Source organism: Trachurus japonicus, chromosome 20 (assembly GCF_045865225.1).
Source record: "Trachurus japonicus isolate A0001 chromosome 20, Traja_1.0".
NCBI lineage: Eukaryota > Metazoa > Chordata > Actinopteri > Carangiformes > Carangidae > Trachurus > Trachurus japonicus.
The window spans coordinates 12583603-12603591 of record NC_140926.1 but is presented as its reverse complement, the minus strand read 5'-3'; the positions used below and the strand labels follow the sequence as shown (position 1 = coordinate 12603591).

Sequence of the window (19989 nt, the reverse complement as noted above, 5' to 3'; positions counted from 1 at the left end):
ACGCTCTGCTACACTAAATGTAATGGAGCCTTAATTAGTATCCTTGGTAACACCTGTATTTGTTTATACTCTCTGAAAGGGTCTATAGACTGTGGCTGCCATTTTTCATACAAGGATCAGCTCTAGGGTGACAAAACAAATGTGGGACAAAGACCATTTTATGTGGGACAACCATTAGCAATGAAATGTAGTCTAAAATTGTGATTCTTTCTAAGTTATAATAAAAAAAGATAATACAAAAATACACAGATTGCAGGTGTCAGTCATACGGCCTGGTGCTTTCATCCTGCGAACGCAGCATTACAAAGTAAAAAGTTTCCTTGAAACTTTGAGAGTGCCACGGGGGTGCTGCCAGGGTGTCAACATCAAACCAACAACCTTAACATCAGAAATCAGACACGGTACAGACAGAGCCAATCAGGCAGACACATGCTGTGTCTCAATTTGAATACTTCCATACTTACTAGGCCCTAGTGCGTTCACACACTGACAAGTATGGCAAAATGCAGTGTAGGTAGGCTACTGTAAGTACCCGGATGTTGCACTTGAAGGTCAAAAAGTTGAGTGTGGAATGATGGACACTTCCCACCCTCAATGATCGCCGTCTTGGCTATGCAGCAGAATAAAACATTATATTTAATATGTAAGAGGAGCCAGCTGATGTGCATCGTGGCGTAATCTCCACCTCGCATTACACAGGTGAAAAAAGTAAGGCTTTCATTATTGCTAATTGAAATTACAAACAAAACAAACCAGTAAATGTGTTGATGGGTGACAATAGCAGTTCTCTAACAGTTCTTCTGTTATGAAACTGGGTTTAAAACAAGTCACCTGGAGGATGTTAAAAGTAAATACACCCAATTTCATATCACAGTCTTTATCTTTAATTCATGCGTTTGGCAATTTTATCAGACAACATCATGGTTATAAAATAAAATATGAATGAAAATATTTCAGCCACGTGGAACAGCAGCTTGGAAATGGCTTGGATGTTTACATGTGGTTGATGATCCTCAGTCATTATTTCAGATTTGTTCTGTTAGCCTACATGTAACCAAGGTCAGGATGAAAGCAGAAATTCCAACCACAAGGTGGCACTTGAGGTAAAGTTCATGCATCAAAAAAGTCAACCATACAAGAAAGATACAAATCTATTTAATGAAAGGCAACATCAAAAGGCCCTGTTAAATAAAATTTTACATGCATGTGAATCGACATATTTTTAGTTAAACTGCAGCGAGCACTCTTCCAGGTACCACATTTTCTCTGTCATGGTACAATCTAACTACAGGGACCATGACCTCTCAGTATTTGCTCCATAAAACTTGGTTTGTTTGCACTGAACCTGAAGAACCAAGTCGTAAATTCTCACAAGGGATGCCACCTGCTGCAGGGGGTTCAAGCCTCACAAAAAAAAGGGGGTGCTTTGCAAAACACGTGAGATCACCTTGTTTGGACCAAAACAGGCAGAAGTGAGAGGAAGACCAAGAGTGAGAATCCAACCACTAACCCCTTTTATTTTCAGTCACTTTGACAGATCAAATAAATACAAAAAATATATGTCATGAATACCCCAGCCTTGACCCAAAACAAGTGGTGTCTGGCCCAGTATTTTCGGGAAATCTTCAATAAACTGTGAGACGCTGTGACCAGTCCCATCAGGAGAACTTGGGAAAACCTAGAAGCTGCAAAACAGAGATGACGAAGACGAGAGGCCAAAAGAGGGGACTCCCAGCACTCTAGAGAGACTTTGCGCCATGTAAACTTAAAATCCATCACTCTCATGGAACACAGATCACAAGAGAGCTCGGGCTTTTCTGATAAGACTGATCCAACACAAACACTGATGTCATCATCAATATGGCCTGACCGAGAGCCTGCTAATGACTGATTGCTGATTATTCATTCGACGTCATGGACCTTAACTCAAATGAGATAAATAAGCAGGTTTGTTTGACGCAGAACACTTTAACCTTCTTTTATGATATCCTATTACTCACAAATCAAATGTGAGAAGCTGAGAGACTGTTTGAATTCCAACGTTGAAGCCCCTTTAGTGCACAGCCGTCTGAATTCTCCCCGGACTGCGCGGCTTGATTTCCAGATTTCTGTCATCCTCAAGGCCAAAATTTAAGAGCGCAAACAACAACTGTGGGAGAATGGCAGAAACAGAGGAAACCAGAATAAAACTTTTAGTTTTTAGTCAGATTCAGATCTAATTGTTTGTGGCCTCATCTTCCTCTGCGCTAATACAGAAGATTAGCACAAAGCACCACACCCAGTAATGCTGTATATTGGAAGAAATACATTTATGTCCATCACTCTGCACATTTTGAGATATGTTGGAAATGGAGAATGTCCCAGCTAGCTTTGGCATGTCAAAACAACTTACAGCATACTCAGCGGAATAAAGTTTAAGCTATAGTAACATCTTGTTGGGTCTGTTCTGCCAAATCCATAGCACAGAACTTCACTTTTAAATCTAACTGCTGCAAGACGAAGGTTTCTCTAACAATGGTGTCTACTTAGATCATGAAAGGAACCACCAAGAGCGTAACAATGGTATTGCTTGTGTTATTGTACTTTGCTGCATGGTTTTCTGGCAGGTAGCTCCTTGAACGGGCCCTAATAGGATCAAGGAAGGAAGAAAAGCTGACATAAAAAATAATCCAACATAACAATTTGCATATTCTTTAACGATGAATGGTACAGTTCCCCAGATGTCACCGATGTACTCTGGACAGAAATTCTGCGAGTTGCGGCGCTTGCTGTGCTTCCCAGCCACACAAAAGCTCTTACCAGGTGCCAAGTAAGCAAGGATCAAGCCTTAAGCCACCCACGTAGGGAGCGGGACTTAAGCTTTTTCTCCACTTTGTGATAATGAACCCTTCTTCATGGGTAGTACCGTAGTGCTGAAAAATGTATTCACATTATAAATCCTGAGTAATGTTATAATTATAGGAAAAATTGATGGGAAATTTGCAAGGTTTAGACCTAAATATGAACTTAGCTAGCTAGCCAACAGCTAGTTTATGAGCTGCTTTCAGTTTTTTCCATCAATTTGAATCATGAAATTGTAATCACAAAGACTAGCTTGTCTTGACCCCTGGACAGTCCAGTTCATGAATTATTTCTGTCAGGGACATGAGTCCCAGAGGCCCTGCCCTGCCCAAGAGAATCCCAGCCACATGGGCTTGTGTGCCAGGGCCCAGCTCATTGCTCATCTGCTGTCTAGACCGCCTCCAGGCCTATCTAGCCACAGCCTGAACCAGCCAGCCGGACGGCATGCATCTAACATCTCTTTTGCTTCCAACTGGCCTCAGCACGTCACAAGAAATCTGCCTTCATCAGAAGAATCTACATCCAATCTACTCCCAGAAAACAGATTTTACTAGTTTCCATGAGTGCTAAACTTATCCCTGCACTTTACAAGAACAGACTGCAGGACAATTCAGAGGAATAACTTTTTATTTTGGGAATTTATTTCTTGCAAAGACTGAGACACTATTCTTTTGTTTTTATGTTTTAGATGGATATGACCCTTGTGGCCCCCGACATCCTTGCTTTCCTGGCTTGCTTTATATTTCATTAATATACAATATAACAGTGGTTATCACCTCTCCAAACTCCATATTGGATAGTGATGCAACCTCCCTCCAATTACACCTCTGTTATTGCATTGGTCTGTTTTGACCATTTTCCATTACTTTCCAAAACCAATGATCTGACATTCACACCCACCTCATGTCTTGATTGGCCAGCTGTGCAGAGGTGAGAAACAGGCCAGGGATTGAACTTGTCTGTCTAGCTCTCTTTTTCCATTTGTTACTCAACTATTCGTGGTACTTTTAATGTGAACAAGCGAGCACAACACTATGAATGCCTTCTGGGGAGAGACTAAATATATGCACTGTTATCCTTTTTTTTAATACTCAGCCAACCCCCTCTTCTATTATGACCAGATATTCAATCCGCCATTCAGTGTGGCCTTTCGGAAAGACTATAAACACATTTGATTTGCGATGTGGTTGGGCAGCACGTCTTAAGAACTAGTTATGGGAGACCATAAATGGGCCCCTTTCAGCAAGAAACCGAATTAGCATATTTCCAAAAAATGCAAATTATTCTGTTAAGTATTCACACATAATGTCAAGCTGTAAAATGCATTATAAAAAACAACTGACATCCCCATCATGGTAGAGAGGGAGAGACAGGAAGTTGCTGACTTCCTTCCTATTCATTATTGTAAATCTACAATGTTGTCACCTGACTGTCCATACTGTAAATCTCCTGTGTCTGTTCTATACAGATGACATCTATTGCACATCTGTCCTTGAAGAGGGATCACTCCCTGTTGGTCTGCCTGAGATCTTCCATTTTTCCGCCATTAAATGTTTTTGGGGAGTTTTTCCTTGTTTGATTTGAGGGTCGAAGGACAGAGGGTGTGTAATGTTAAGCCCCTTGAGGCAAATTTATGATTTATAATATTAATAAAACTTTTTTTTTTTTAAACTTTAGAGCAGAACCGAAATTGGGCTACTGGGTTTACAGATGATACATTTAATAACTACAGTAAATGAGACGTAATTTCCTGGCGTAAACCAGCTTTACAGAAAACTCAGTATAGGTTGTTTTGGTTTTGGCAGCTCACTCCTGAGTCCCAGGTGATAGTTTTTGTTACCTGCTGTCATGAAGATACATCATAAAACGTCTCAGCTCTAAGTTTAGGTCCTGCTGGATTTTTCATGTTTGCATGTCTCTCTCAGCTGACATCTGAACCTCTTGAGAAATGTCTGTGTTCGACCACAGCCCGTCTCTGTCCAGTCTTACAAGGCCTGAGCATCAAAGATGGTTGTAAATGTCTTATAGATGGGTGAGAATATCTGGGGGCAAAGGAATGTAACATGTCAAAAATAGATACACAAGCTGAGTGACTTATTCCTGAAGAAAAAGTTCCCCCTCTAGTAATCCCTCAGGTTTTTCCCACACTCTAAACACTGTTACGGGAAAGGGGGGTTTAATTGTGTATGTTCTACCGACATAATGTTTGTTAAGATTGTCTGAAGCACTTTACAGGCCCTTGTATAAAGGCGATGTTTCAGCAGCTGACTAGTTTTTCTACTGTCCACATCTCTAACCTTTTGTCATCTACAGTACTTCTAGGAATAATTCATCTAGAAGGATATTGTTCTTCAAATTCTGCGGCACATGACTCTCAATGGCTCTCTCTGTCATTTATTGTTTACTCTTTATATTGCCTTAATGGTCTTTATGGTCTTTTTCCTTCCTGTGAACAAGGTTGGGGACAAAGTCACCACAGACTCCTCTCAGCTACCAGACAACAGCCAGACTTGTATCTAGACAACAACAGAGTGAAGCATCCAGTCTGGAACAGATTCTCTACGGTCCTATTTGTGGAGGTCGCTATTCGGTAAATACGAGGCTATGTGTCTTTGGGTTATATTGGGTGATCTTTCAGTAATAAGTAGTGTATTTACAGTACCAGCTGGCATTGTTGCCAGCCTCAGTTGTGCCGGGTGAAAAATATGTGCCTTTATCAGTGATGTTGTATTAGCACCTTGGTGTATATACAGTATAAACATTGCAGGAATTTAATTTTGAACTAAATTGAAGCTCTGCGAGGGCACCCTTTGATCAGAAGACTCTGATATTTATTGACTTAATTACTGTGTTTGTTACTCTTTGCAGACAGGAGGAGTCAGAATCCACTCCTGAACTTCTGATGGGGACACAGTGTTGTAGCTTTCTCACCCACAGTTTTTCAATGTCAATAAGTCTTCACCCTGTTGTAAGTTAGCAGAGTGTGTGAAACATACAGTATTTGCTATGTAACTGTATATTCCACTGATACAATGTTGCTGCTGCATGTGGAAGAAAGCAGCCTGGACAGCTTGGAGTTAGAGACTGGGCTTCTTACCAATGTAAACCACTCTTGAAATGTCACTATTTCTTTTTGCCCCCTGGCCAACATAAACCAACTCATGACATCACAACTTCCCAGCCCCAATGCTGTTCCAATAAAACTGCTTTTCAAAAGAAAAAACAATATATTTTGTAGTATAAAACATATTTTTGTAGTAATAAGTAGGTTATCAAACTCTTTACTTCCACATATGCTTGCCATGACAGATGTATAAGGAATAGTTTGACAGTTTGTGAACGTAAATTTGCTTTCTTGCCAACGGAGAGAAAGTAGATATGTCATGTCTGTACGGTAAATATGAAACTATCGCCTACAGTCAGTCAGTTTAGTTTAGCACAAAGACTAGAAATGTGAAAACAGTGAGAAAAACACTGTCTAAGTGGATGAAAATCTGCCCAGCAGCTCGCTAATCAAAATTTTATATGTCCTTTGTTTTTTCTGTTCAGAAACTCAAGCGTGAAAATGAACATTTCTGTGGTTTTCCGGGTGTTGGGTCATGTGCTAGTTCTTCCCAGAGCTGTATCGTCACTGCAACTCCGGGAAAAATAACAGTAGGCTAGGCTTATCTGGCCAAGAAATAGTATGACACATAACTAAATCAGAAAATTAGGCTAGTAGTTTCCCTCATTTTAGATAACCACCTACTAGTTTCATAGTCACTGTACTAAACTCTCACCACGAATGTGCTTTAAAAAAAGCTACAACCAGGAGACATGTAGCATAGCATTAGCTTATCATTAAAACGGAAAAGCCTGGAAGCAACAGCTCGCTATTGCTTCATATTTACTATACGGACATTAAAATGGTATCGATCTTTTCATCACACTGTTAGCAAGAAAGCTTAGTGGTGTATTTCACAAACTCTCAAGCTGCTCGGTTATATCAAATTTATAGAATTACAGAATAAACTCTCATCCAAATACAACTCATCACGGCCACCATGTGAGCAACATGATCCATAACTTACTATTTCGTCTTTCAAACCACTCCTAAAAGTTTTGCTTTCTCTAGTCATATTAGACCTCTATTTCATCCATCCATTCACATGCTGCTGATCTCTTAGTGACTTTCCCATACACAGTGGAGTCTGCCAGCGCAGTAACAATAGCCTTGGGTGGAGTGCACAGCTGAGTTGGAGTCTACAGCATGTGCTTTGATTGCTGGAATAGCAGACAGAGCGAGGAGCCATCCTTAGAAGCTTTTGTTACTTATTGAATTGTCCAAGTCAAAGCTCCAGACCTGGGTCAAAAACTGTCCAATAACACTTCTTCTTCATCTTCTTCTTTTTTTTTTTTTTTTTAGCTGAAACCTGCATGAAAAACAGAAAAGTAGTTGTTTTGGACATTTGTTGCATAACTGTACATGATACTCCATACCTGTCAAAACCATGTAAATTCTAGCCTATTCAGTCAAAATCCTCCTGCTTTGAGTTTTCAATTTGTTAGGCATCTAGAAACATAACCAATGCTACACTTGTTGAGTCTGTCGAGCGTCTGTAGGCGATTCCTCTTTCTTACTTTCCCTTTTGCTCACTACTGCACCTCATTCTCTCTGCTGCACTGGCATCAACACTGGGCTTTGAGAGGCCTCTGGAGAGGGGGGAAGCATGGGGGAAACTTGGAACAATATATTGTAGGTAAATAAATGCTCTGTCTGAAAAAGAATGCCTTTCCAAAACAGACCCAAGGCCCCTCAGAGCAGCATGTGCCCCAAATAATGTCCTAATTACTCCACTGATAATATGATAATAATGCTTCGACCTCTTTCGAAGTCACTGGGTTCACTGCGCAAACAAGGACCAGCACTCTGAGACTGAGGGAATATCATCTGGGGCCTTGAGGAGACTGCACGTGAAGAAACTGTGTGTGTGTTTGTGTGTGTGGGAGAGAAAGAGAGAGAGAGAGACAGAGGGAGGAGGGAGGGCGAGAGACATGATGTAGAAGTACAGTATTCTATTCAGTCCTGGTTCCAGCCTTTCCATAATGAAACTCAACTTTTGATTGCTTGGTTTAGTCTTGGATCGGGATCCTACTGTCAAATAAACACAAAGATGGTGTGAAATACAGTGCAACAGGTGTATGTTAATATAATCTGATGATATGGATTATAATATGGGTATAAACCTGGGGATCGGATCCCAGCACCGTGTCGATCAGAATCTTTGGCTGGCCGGCTGAGCTGGCTGCAGAGGGACCCGACTATTGATACCAGATGAGAGGATGAGTCAAAATATTGAACAGATGTGATGGTGCATAGTCATAACAGGAAAAAAGGAAACAAATCACATCATATATTTATGTGTATTTAACCCATTCAAATATATTAAATGAGTCAAATCAATATTACATGAATTGTCAGGGAATTAGCCTATTTTTACATTAAAAGGAGGGTTTTTTTTGGTTTGTTTTTTTGCTAAAATGCATGTACAAAACTACTTCTGTTGACTCTTTGACTCAACTTGAGTTTACATTTTGCCCTAAGATGCTATTTCTGCAATTATATATACTTCAAGGTTAACACATGTCCAACCGCCTATTAAATTCAAAGACCTACAGGAAAAAGACATTTCTGCTCAGAGTCCTGGCATTAGCAAATGTTGGATCAGGTCTAGGAAGTTGAAATATTCAACTAATCTGTCATGATTTATCCGCTAACGTTGACAACTTTCCATCTCAGTGAAACCCTCAGTGTACTGAGGGAGGTTGCAGTGGAGAGTATGGGAGCTGAAAATGTATGGACGGACTGAAACGAAGGAGAAACTTTCTGCTGTCTCGCTGCTCTTGAGTGATATATCCCTTCCACCAATTCCAGCACCTGAAAAGTCCATCACTTCCAAGAAGATTTTTGGGAAAGCACCAGTTGTCTGCAATAGGAGAGGAGGAGAGAGAAGACAGCAAGAGAGAGAGAGAGAAGAAAAAGGGGGAGGAAAATTGTTCCTGCGTCACGTTGCTTTAATTTGTTCACCAGCTGCCAATGAAAATTATGACCTGCAGAAGGTTTTTTCTCTCTCTCTCTCTCTCCCCTTTGGCTCCGCATCTGCCCCTGCAAACCACACAGCTGGAGCCACACACTGAACAAGTGTAATATTTACAGTATAATGAATACGACAAAGAGGACTGATAGGACACATGGACCCAGCTCTCATATTGATTTGACTCATAACAGGCTGACTGGCTGTCCTCCCACCATTGGCTTCTGGTGGATGTCCTGCACGTGTGTGTATGTGTGTATGTGTGTGTGTGTGTGTGTGTGGGGGGGGGGGGGCAGAAGGGTGGGAGTGGGGGGGATTTTATCACCTGTACATCCCAGATTGTTAAAATATATTACTTACCCCAATCAATTCTCTGTTGTGTAGTTTATTTCATGTTTCAAATTTCAAATATCACCATTAATCACATCCATAGCCTATCACAACAACATGTATGATAAATAGTCGGCCTATTATCATCATTTGCCTCTGAGATCCTGTAATTGTTATTTAATATGCTCTTAATCAAATGTTGTCCTGCAGCTGCACAAACCCAAAGCACATTTCTTTGATGAAATTAGACAAGCTCTGCCGGGAACGTGTTAGAGAGGAACCAAACACAACGCTCCCCAGATGATGCTGTGTGTGTTTCAGGTGACAAGGAGGGGCTGTGTACGTCTACCTCCGAGGCAGGCGCAGTTCCTGCATCGTCCCGCTGCGATATATAAAGCCAGGGAGACCGGACTTCTCCTGAAGCCCTCACAAAGTTCGCAAAGCGCAAAAGCTTCTCCCTCGCAAGCCAGGCAGGCAGCCCTCCCTCTTTCTCCAAGCCCATTACCGAAGCCTCAGTGGCAAAACAGCCTTGGCAACGCAGGCACAAGGTACCACTGCGCACGGAAAGGTAGGAAGCCACTGTGTGAGGGAATGTCATTGGTTTATTTCTATCCTGTATTGTAAAGCAGGAGAGTTTTTGGAGCGTGATCTGAACTTGCTGTAAGTCAATTTTCTTTCTTTCTTTCAGAGCAATCCAGGACGCGGGGAAATTCTCTAACTGCTTGGTTCCTGGAAGCCAAGAAAAAGTAAAAACCAAAAATGAAACTCCAGTTATTTGTCATAGATGTAACACTAATGTGCATATATTGCGGAGCAAGTGCACTGGCAACGAGTATTTCTACTGTGTCCACGTCCCTGCCAGCCGCCAATTTCACCCATGTTGGTGCAGCGCACAGCTATGGAACAGACACCACGGCTATTTCTAAAAGCAGGAGGAAGCGTTACATTAGTCAGAACGACATGCTTGCCATCCTTGATTACCATAACAAAGTGAGAGGGAAAGTGTTCCCTCCAGCATCCAACATGGAGTATATGGTAAGTGAAAGTTTTCATTCATTTTTATGTATTTCAAATTAGTGCATGAATTAACACACTGCATGATTCAATTAAGATTGTCATTGGAGCAGATGGAAAATTCTGATGTGATTTTTACAGATTTTTTCAAGAGACAAAGTGACAAATGTCTTTACATGTTACTTGGCACCTTCAGCTGTTAAGTAGATTGCACTGCTGTAGACCACCAAAGTTGCCTGATGGTCACTTCCAGAGGGAGAGGGGTCATGTATGGTGCTAGTAGCCTGCTGGGAGTGTAGTAGGGAGGGAACACTAGTGGTCAGTTGTAGTCCAGATCTGATAGGAAAAATGTAATTACACATGCAAGTCCCCATGCTGCTAAATCACATTTTTAATTTCACACATGTATTTTATTATTATTTTATTGGTGTAGCTGCACAATCCTCTTGAGTACCTGGGAGCAATTTCAGCTGACAGCATAACTACTGTAGCGAACACATTTCTATTTAAAGTTGGCATCGTTTCCATTGTCTGTTGCTGTATTAACGATAAAGAGCGTTGGGGGTGGGGGGTGGGGGGTGGGGTGTCTCTTCCCCTGAGGTAACATCTGTAGTGAAGTCATCAGAGGACTGCATCAGCCTTGAGGCACAACCATGTGTCTGTGCAGCTATTCAAACCTTAATCCATCACAGAAAGGACAGATTCAGTGAAAGACTCACAGTACATGGGACACTTGGATGCTAACTTTCTCCTCTTATGCAACTGATCTGATGGTTGACTTGTGCGTGTTGCCATGGTAGCACCTGTAACAGTTCTATGAAACCGTAAAGTGCCGACTCCTTATCTCGCATCTCGCTGCTGAAAAAAGATGTGGTGTTGATCTTTATTCTGTCAGTTATGCAATGACTGTCCATGTTCATACCGTGTGTCTCTCTGTGTGTTGAGGTGTGGGATGACACTCTGGCTAAGACGGCCGAGGACTGGGCTCATGCCTGCCTGTGGGAGCATGGGCCACCTCACCTCCTCAGGTTCCTGGGTCAAAACCTCTCCGTCAGGACAGGACGGTGAGTGACCTTTGACTCCCCTCCCCCTCCCCGACATCTGCTGCTTCTCTCAGGGATGACTCTCTCTCTCAGCAGTCATGGTCGCTGCCTTGCAGCCCCCTTCTTCTTTCCCCTAAAAGTTTTTGCACTGTGACCCGGTGACTGCTTGAGGAATGCTCCTGTGACCCCTCAAATAAACAAAAGCTGTGTTTTTCAGCCATGACCCATGAGGACAAAGGCGCATCCCTTCACTAGGTCTTGACTTTCCATTTGGAAACACAGAACACCTTCATGTCTTCCTACATTTTTAGATTTTATTGAGGAACAACATGAGACTCAAGGGGCACAGCTTATTCTGACTGTTCCTTGTTTCTCTCTGAGAGTCCTACAGTAAAGTTATTTCCTTGAAAAAATACCCTCAAGACCTACATAGTAAAACCAAAATGTTTTATTAAACCTTGGAGGGGTTGGAACTATTTGGCTCCCTTTGTCATACCAATGTCCCCCAACAAGAAAATTGATAAAACTCTGTAAGTCAGCATTTTGCCCTACAGAGCATGCTGGAGCGGCTCCCAAAAAAAATGAGTAAACATGGTGCTGGAGAATTTTCAAGTGTTCATGTTACTGTTTGTAATGTGACTGTGTTTCTACCAGTCTCATTTGCTTGTGATGCTGCAGGCTGTTTACATTACATTTCTGGACTACAGGCTGTTTTTTAATACTACCGCAGTCTCTGATGGCCAAGCCTGACACTGTGACTAAATTTTGGAAAGGTTTTATCGTCTTTTCATCTCGCCATTTCAGCTGCATGTCCAACAAATAAATTGGAAGTAGTAAGACAAGAAACTCAATAAAATGATTGAAATCCATAAAGAATTTTAAAAAGAAGTGATGTGAAGGAAGCTGATGTACTAGGAGAAAAATGCAAACACGTCTGGAGAAAAAAAAACTACAACAAAACATAAGAAGAGAGGCCAGTATAAAATTTATGAGTTTCTATTTAATGCTTTAGCCAAAATAATACACCTGCACAGCACTTTTCCTTATACAATATGACAATGGCCAAACGTAATGATACTTTGATAAGCATACAGTAGCTTAAACAGTTTGCCTTCTGTTCACAGTTATCGATCCATCCTTCAGCTGGTGAAGCCGTGGTACGATGAGGTCAAAGATTACTCGTTTCCATATCCCCGTGACTGCAACCCTCGATGCCCTCTCAGATGCTACGGACCAATGTGTACCCATTATACACAGGTATACAGATAGACGCTAAACACTGTTGAACACTGCTGGACTGGTGTTAACAGTGACATTACAGTAACCGATCATGTGTCTGTCTTGCAGATGGTGTGGGCAACATCCAATAAGGTCGGCTGCGCTGTCCACACATGCCACAATATGAACGTATGGGGCTCAGTGTGGAAGCGAGCAACGTATTTAGTCTGCAACTATTCACCTAAGTAAGTACCGTATACTTCCCATATGATGTTGGTTACACATGGCGAGGAGGCCTGTTAATTCTGGTGAACCTGTTCACCTGATGACGATAGACCGACGACAAGCTTAATACCAACACAGTCCACTCTGTTCTGTGCTGAGTTGTGAAATGCCACCCATGTTGCGGAGAGATTCAGATAACCCCAATACAAGCCTGTGAGCCGGTACTGCATTACCAAAGCCCTAGAGACCCACAAAGAAAGAAGACAAATTCTCGCAAAAAATTCCAGGAATCAAAGCCCATTTGGACTTGTGACTGACTTGTGACCTAGGCTCTTTAATCCCACTGGTTTAAGACATATGTAAAAGTAGCAGTAGTAGGACACTGATGACCTATTTTAGCTCGCTAATTGGAATAGGCTCCATTCTTTGAAACACGCAGTAGTGGGTTTGGACATATTCCTACTTCCAGGCCTGCAGAGGTCACTGTTGTCATCCTCTGCAAAAGCCAGGTGTGTGATTGATACCAGCTTGCAATAATGTGTCAATTTGGACAGTGGTACAATTGAATTGTTTTTGTCATGAAGTTAGGTAGTTCATGTCAGGGCACAATATTTCTTTGATAAACACGCTGAAACCTGATTCGACACAAAGTACAGATTACTAGGAAAGGAATATTTTTCTCTTGAAGAGAACCGTCTCACTTCATGGTACATTTAATGTCCGCTCTGGAGTTTTCACATCACATCAATCTTCATCAGAAGATCTGGTGGAAATTTAGACGTTTTTATGAGCTCTTGGATGACACCTGGCCAAACTGGGAAAACACTCTTTTGATGATAATGCAATGCGATTGAAAACCCAAATAAAAGAAAGAACTAACAACCTCAATATTGAAATGTTGAAAATGCAAACGCAAAACAGTTTGTTATTTATATCACCGAATATCATATCATCAGTCCAACTTAGGTGCTTTTACTCCTGAATTTAAACAATCTTTAAACAAGAAAGATACCAATTAAAGTCCAGGCCTTACTTTTAACAAATACATTCTCACTCACTCACTGTGTGTTTCTACATTTCAGGGGTAACTGGATTGGAGAAGCTCCCTACAAAGTAGGCGTGCCCTGCTCCGCCTGCCCCCCCAGCTACGGGGGCTCCTGCAGCAACAACATGTGCTTCCCTGCTCTCAAGACAAACTACCTGCACTGGTTCAAATAAAAACAGGTCTCCTCTTGACATAAGCTGACAACCTACAATACCACAGAGACATTATTTTAATCCCGTAAGGATTTGCACAACAGTCGTGGACCACACTATTTTGTATATATGGGCTTATTTAAAGACACAAATATACATTTGAAGGCAGCAGACAATTTAGTACTGATGACTTGTAAATAAACTGTAAATTAATTTGTTACTATTTTAATTGATGGAATATAATTTATATGTAAAATGGGTCCTTAAACACAGTCTATGCCGTATGTGGTGCTGCAAAACCGTTTTGTTTTTACTATATTTGTTTACCATTGACAATGTGGTAATTAAGGACATAACACCATCATAGCTGCTCATACCTGCTCACTTTGGTGCTACGGGCATCACACCTTCATGTTGTGTGCTCTGCCTTCACAGGAATGTTGTGATGTAAAGATCAAAGCTTTTGACCTCAGAGGGAAAACCTCCACTGGCGGCGTCAGCTCAGTAGCTACTGTTGACCCTGCAGTACGTTACAAACTTCACACTCGCGTCCGTTGCGATTTCCATTTTCTAGCTTGCAACAAATCGGCCAAAGGTTTGTTGATGAAAGTGCACTTACTGTAACCCAATAGCATAGCACAGCTGTATACAAAAGGACTACAGAACAATGACACGGGGAAGTCTTCGTTTTATATACCTCCCTCTGTTGTCAAAAGTTTGTTTCTACATTTACCCAGTGCATTTTAAGCTGCACTGAATAGGTCGTTGTGTTTCATTGGCATTTAATCTTTTGGGGGCATTTCACAGGTTTCACTTCACACAATAAGTCTGACCCACATATCTGTCATATAATCATATTCGTTATAGAGTGTATTGGTATTCTGCATACCAATGTGTATAATGTTGTGTAATATTAGACAGATGCAGTGTTTGTATGTTGTAATGACGTTTTCACTGATGTTGTAGCCATGGGTTTTGGAGTTAGGCACTCAAGTGCACCTTAATTGTTCGTAAATTTCCAAAGTACCAGGATATTATTATTTTTTGTACATGTAGATAATCATTACACCTTGACTATCCTTAAACTTCAAGTATTCTGTAAGTTATTCATTTTTATATGGGAAAATATTTAATTGATATTAATTTTTGTATTGTTTTGTAAAAGGATTGTACAGATATCTATACAATTTAAAGGTACTGAATATGGTTCATTTGCATGTCAACTTTTATGATGGTGAAGGAAATTTACCATAATGTAAACGAAGTTGGTAGATGTATATGAACTAAGCACTAGCGCAATATTGGCAAGTAAACACTTCAACACAAATGGGTCCAAATCAGGACAGTTTCTCAGTACGATCCAACACTGAGGATGACTTTTAAGCACATAACTGCATTGTAATGAAAGCATAGTCAAAAAGATATGAAGATGCTGATTTGATTTTAAAAGAGGAAAACCTTACGTGGGAAATAACACTTGACCAAACAGGACATGAACATTTTCCGCACTGACTGTATTTAAATCAAGCTATTTATGCAGTGAACCGCGTTTTTCTTGTTGTGTTTTTTTATTTGTAATAAAACAAGAACACATGCAAACAGACTTGTACATGTATTTTTTTTTATCATTAGTTTGGATGATAAAAAACAGAGAGAAATCAGGAAGTAAAAATGCATGACATGACATGTGAGCATAAGAGAGGCCCAGTTGCTTTTAATTTCACTATATTCCAACTTCAGATTCATTTAAATGATATTCTTCAATATAGTATTGATAATTGATACAAATTTCCACATTTTTAACTACTGATTGATGTGCCAGTGGGATACTTGGTGAGTTAGCCTGTCTGGTGACACAGTTGGATCCATACATCATGATATTCAGTGTTCATTACCAGAGAGACTGAACACCACCAGTACACTGCCCTTTGAAAGCGTGCCTGTCAGCAGCTTCTTTGTTTTGTACAATTCTACCCATGTATGCCTCGGGCCAAAACAGTATACATTGTCCATTGTCTGTGCTGTGTTGTCTGAGATGTCAGAGCTCCTCATGCTTGATATTGATTAGTGGCTTTCATTTTGAATCAAACAAAGTCCAACATCCTGCGTATCAAAGGCTGAGAGGGAAGAAGAGAAAACATGTCAGGGCTACAACTGAATCCCAATAAGTGGAGGTTGACTTTGGCCCCGTCTGTCCATGTCTACACAAATGAACAGACAACTGATAGGGTTTCAGAGGACCTTCTTGTTTGACTTTGTCCAATGAAACCATTGACCTCACTGCGATGGAGAGACAGGGAGCAGAGTGGAATGCTGGAAGCAGAAAGAGGGAGACAGTGTCACTTCCAAAGAAAGACAACTGCAATACAGCTCTTACACTTTGTATAAATGATGAGTTAAAGCATCAGAGGGTTAATAAGGCCGGGAGACAAACAGTGATATGGACAGATGCTGCAGTTTTGCAGCAGGTCTGGGCCAGTTGGCATCAAAGCTAGATGTACGAGATCACCAGATTATGAAGAAAACAAATTAACAAAAAAAGGGGATGATAACATGTTTTATTTGTTAGATAACATCTGTGTTAGTTCAAGTGCAAACTGGGCCACAGAAAACATCTTTCCTTACTGACACGCTTTGCTGCATTGCAATGCACTTTGGCAGGGTGGGGTTCAACAGCTCTAATTTTCATGCTAAACTTTGCATAGCGTGAGGGTTTCAAACCACTTCCTGCTCTTTATTAAGTAGCTCCATCTTTGCATCAAGCCCAAACAGGCCAGAGCACTCCCTGGAACCTACAAGTAGAAAGTTTTCGAGGAATGCATTAGTATGCATGGGAAAAAATCCTTTTGTCTGAGCAAATGCAGGAATTACAGCCAAACAGATGATTGGTGGATGTTTAAAAGGCACATCAGCAGGATGAGAAGCAGGATGCAATGATGAGTTCGGCAACCTGCTGTTGACATATACCTGGCTTATCCATCAGTGGCGGAGGCAAAGCAAAGGTTAAAGATATGGATTTGGGTTAGGATGAAAGCAGCATGTGATGGTTCAAGTATAAACACAGAAAACACCTGCAAATGGAGTGTAATTGCAAAAGAATAACATTACACATCACACCATCAGTGATGTATTAACTGTGTTCAGCCTCCTTACTGTAGGACTAGTGTTCTCAAAGTGTTCATATCATTCATCTCCATTTTTCATTGAAATTGTTCAAAGTGTAAACATTTTGTCCATTGTTGGGATTTTTTTTTCTTTCTTAATTCTCTTTATACTTACCATAGTGAAACCAATGTTTGGACTTTTTCCCAAACCAAACAAAAGCAAGTTAGGCTTTATGCTCTTTTCAGAGACTTAAATGGTGTGTGTTGTGATGGATGTTCAGACTTGGAGTAAGTGACATGTCACATTGTGCAATGCAAATTGCACTGAATTCATGCCCTTTACTGCACTTTTCTTTTTCTTTTACTCTATTTATTTATTCTTATTTCTACCTCACTTTGCTCTGCTTTATATTTAACCTATCTGTTCCCCCTATCTACGCATCGAGTTTACTGCCTCAACTGTAACTTTTTTGGAGCTTCTTCGACACTTCTACCACTTCTACCTTAACTGCTGTTTCAGCCTTGTATAGTATTTCAATTATGAATTCAACAAATGGTGCATGCATAAGACCTGGATAAGATAATCTTGAGCAGTTAAGGAGTGAGGGGGAAAAAGCTCACTTGAAGACCAATGGGAGTGAAGGAAACACAATCAGAAAGATGGAGAAAAGAAACAGACAGATTTTCAGTTTCCAGTTGCTGCAGCAATAAATCCATTTTAACTGGTTCCTACCATCAGCCCGTGCCAACACCTACTGAGGCCATGATGACGCATCTGTAAGCTCATCTGAAGGTGCTCTGCTTTTCCTAATAACACATGTGAGTTACTGACCTGTCAGGCAAACTGTTATTGCTAAATCACTTTAAAACTGTCTCCACGAACTGTGAAAGCGGTGAAACACTGATTTGGAAAGAAGGTGGAGGTTTCACGGGGACCACGGCAGGGTGATAGATTATTTACAGGGAGTGGTTGAGATTGGTTGGAGACTGTCTCTAAATGGGTAAGGAGCTTTCTAACTTCAATAATGGTGAGAAGTATGAGAAAGACATTAAGTTGGAGTGGTAAAAAGAGAGGAGATACATCTTTGCTAGAGCAAACTCGATCATTGTTCAGAGGTTTGCTGTGAATGTTTTACGGCTACAACCTTCCTCTTCTTCATCATCTCTGCACTCGACAACCCCTGTACCCTCTAACTTCAAACACTGAAGGGTTGAAAGCTTGGCCCCTCTGTGACTGGAGGAGGCTTCTTTCTAATCGTATTTTTTACTTTTTACTTTCGACTCCCTTGCAAACACAACAACCTTGTTTAGTTTGCTCCCCTCTGAGCTCTACCATCGGAAATGCAGCCTGTGCCCGATCCAAACCTCACAGTGTCCTCAAACCTTTTCCAAAATCCACCACCGAAACAGCAGCAAGAGTATGTGAGGATGGAGGTGAAGATAACCGTCAGTGAACCTGCGTACAGGGGAAGATGCTTAGACGATATACGGTGCAGTAGTTTGTTCTTGTTTTGCTTTATTTCATGGTCTCAGTCAGCAAACTGAGTTGGTCAGAGTTTCAAAGGCAATCTTAATACTTCATTCCTGACGTTGGGAACAACAAAAATATTTTTAACTCAAAGTTTTTAATTGTATCGCATAATATGTAGTCATTTGCCGATAGTGTTTCATGACAAAGCAAGTCAATCGACTATGAGTTACTCACTGATAAGCTCAACAAATGATCTACATTTTTATATGAAATTTGTCTAAAAGTGATACAGGGGATGCATGTACCGTAGATCCTGTATTCATATTAGTAGGACATACAGAAAACAATGGAAGAGAATTGACTGGCATTGACTGGCACAGCACAATACGTTTGCTGCACTCATTTCCAAGGCTTTGACTGCTATTTTGCAATGTAACTTTCAAAGCAGTTACATTCATATCTGAACTAGTGTGTAGGTCAGCTGGGAGCCTGTTGACATATGCGTTTCCCAGTGACTGATGTCAGCTACTTGAAGCATGTTTTGGGATCTCCTTAAATGTTGACATGTACATGCTACAACCCTTTTGCTACCATAAATCTCCCAGGGCAGCAGAGTTAACTGCAGGGCACGTTTTTGCAGTCTTTCTTCTTTTGAGTCGGAGTTGCCCTTACTTCAAACAAGGAGTGAAAAATAAAGTGTTTCAGGTACACAAATCATTTGTGGTGTCTCAGGTGCCTATTTTGGTCTTTGATGCTGTTTATTTAGGGCAGCATGGACATAACATGTGGAAGATTGTTTCATTCCTCCCATGGTTGACTTTACACATACTCCCTATGCTGGTAACACACAACCAAGTGCTGATGTTTCACGCAATTGGCCAGAATGAAATAAGACACCATTTCACTTGAGGATGAATGGCTTACGTTATGGTCACTTTTCTTGTCTAGTGACTTTTCCTTGGCAATGTAAGCTCCTCACATGGTCTAGTTAAATATAAATAGAGCATATCTGGCATACCTCTGCGCAGATATTCCATTTCATGTCGAAGGAGAGAAGCTGGTGTTATGTCATGAAACTGTATAGTCTATACTCACCTCATATATGACATTAAAAGTACCACATCACATGTTGTCAACCCAGTATGTGAGACATTGGCGCTGCGAAACTCCAACCCAGTGGCTATAAGAATAACTCCGCAGTATATGTCTAGCTCTGAGTCAGACCAGACTTGACCCTTCTGGTTCAGTCTAAGAACACAAACTGATGCAAAGGTGGCCCATGTTCTGTGTTTGCCCTCCATATCCTACTGCAGTCTTTGTCTTGGACCGGGCCACATTAACCTCCTCGCGGGGCCTAGCAGGGACTTCAGACGAGCGACATCCTGCAGCAGCGAGACGTGGGCCAAAATCAATGTCCTCTCCAAAGCACAGTGCTGGGAAAGTGCTGCATAATCAGATGGGCTTTCCTCCTT

The 19989-nt window shown here is 41.1% G+C and overlaps 1 protein-coding gene across 1 annotated transcript; it reads left to right on the top strand.

The window, feature by feature from the left end:
• Positions 1-9632: 9632 nt before the first annotated feature.
• pi15a (peptidase inhibitor 15a) lies at positions 9633-15536 on the top strand. Its single transcript, XM_085763044.1, has 6 exons — positions 9633-9813; positions 9934-10280; positions 11205-11323; positions 12427-12559; positions 12650-12765; positions 13828-15536. Exons 2-6 carry the CDS (start codon positions 10005-10007, stop codon positions 13961-13963), a joined length of 780 nt encoding a protein of 259 aa, XP_085619170.1. The 5' UTR covers positions 9633-9813; positions 9934-10004; the 3' UTR covers positions 13964-15536.
• The last annotated feature ends 4453 nt before the right edge of the window (positions 15537-19989 follow it).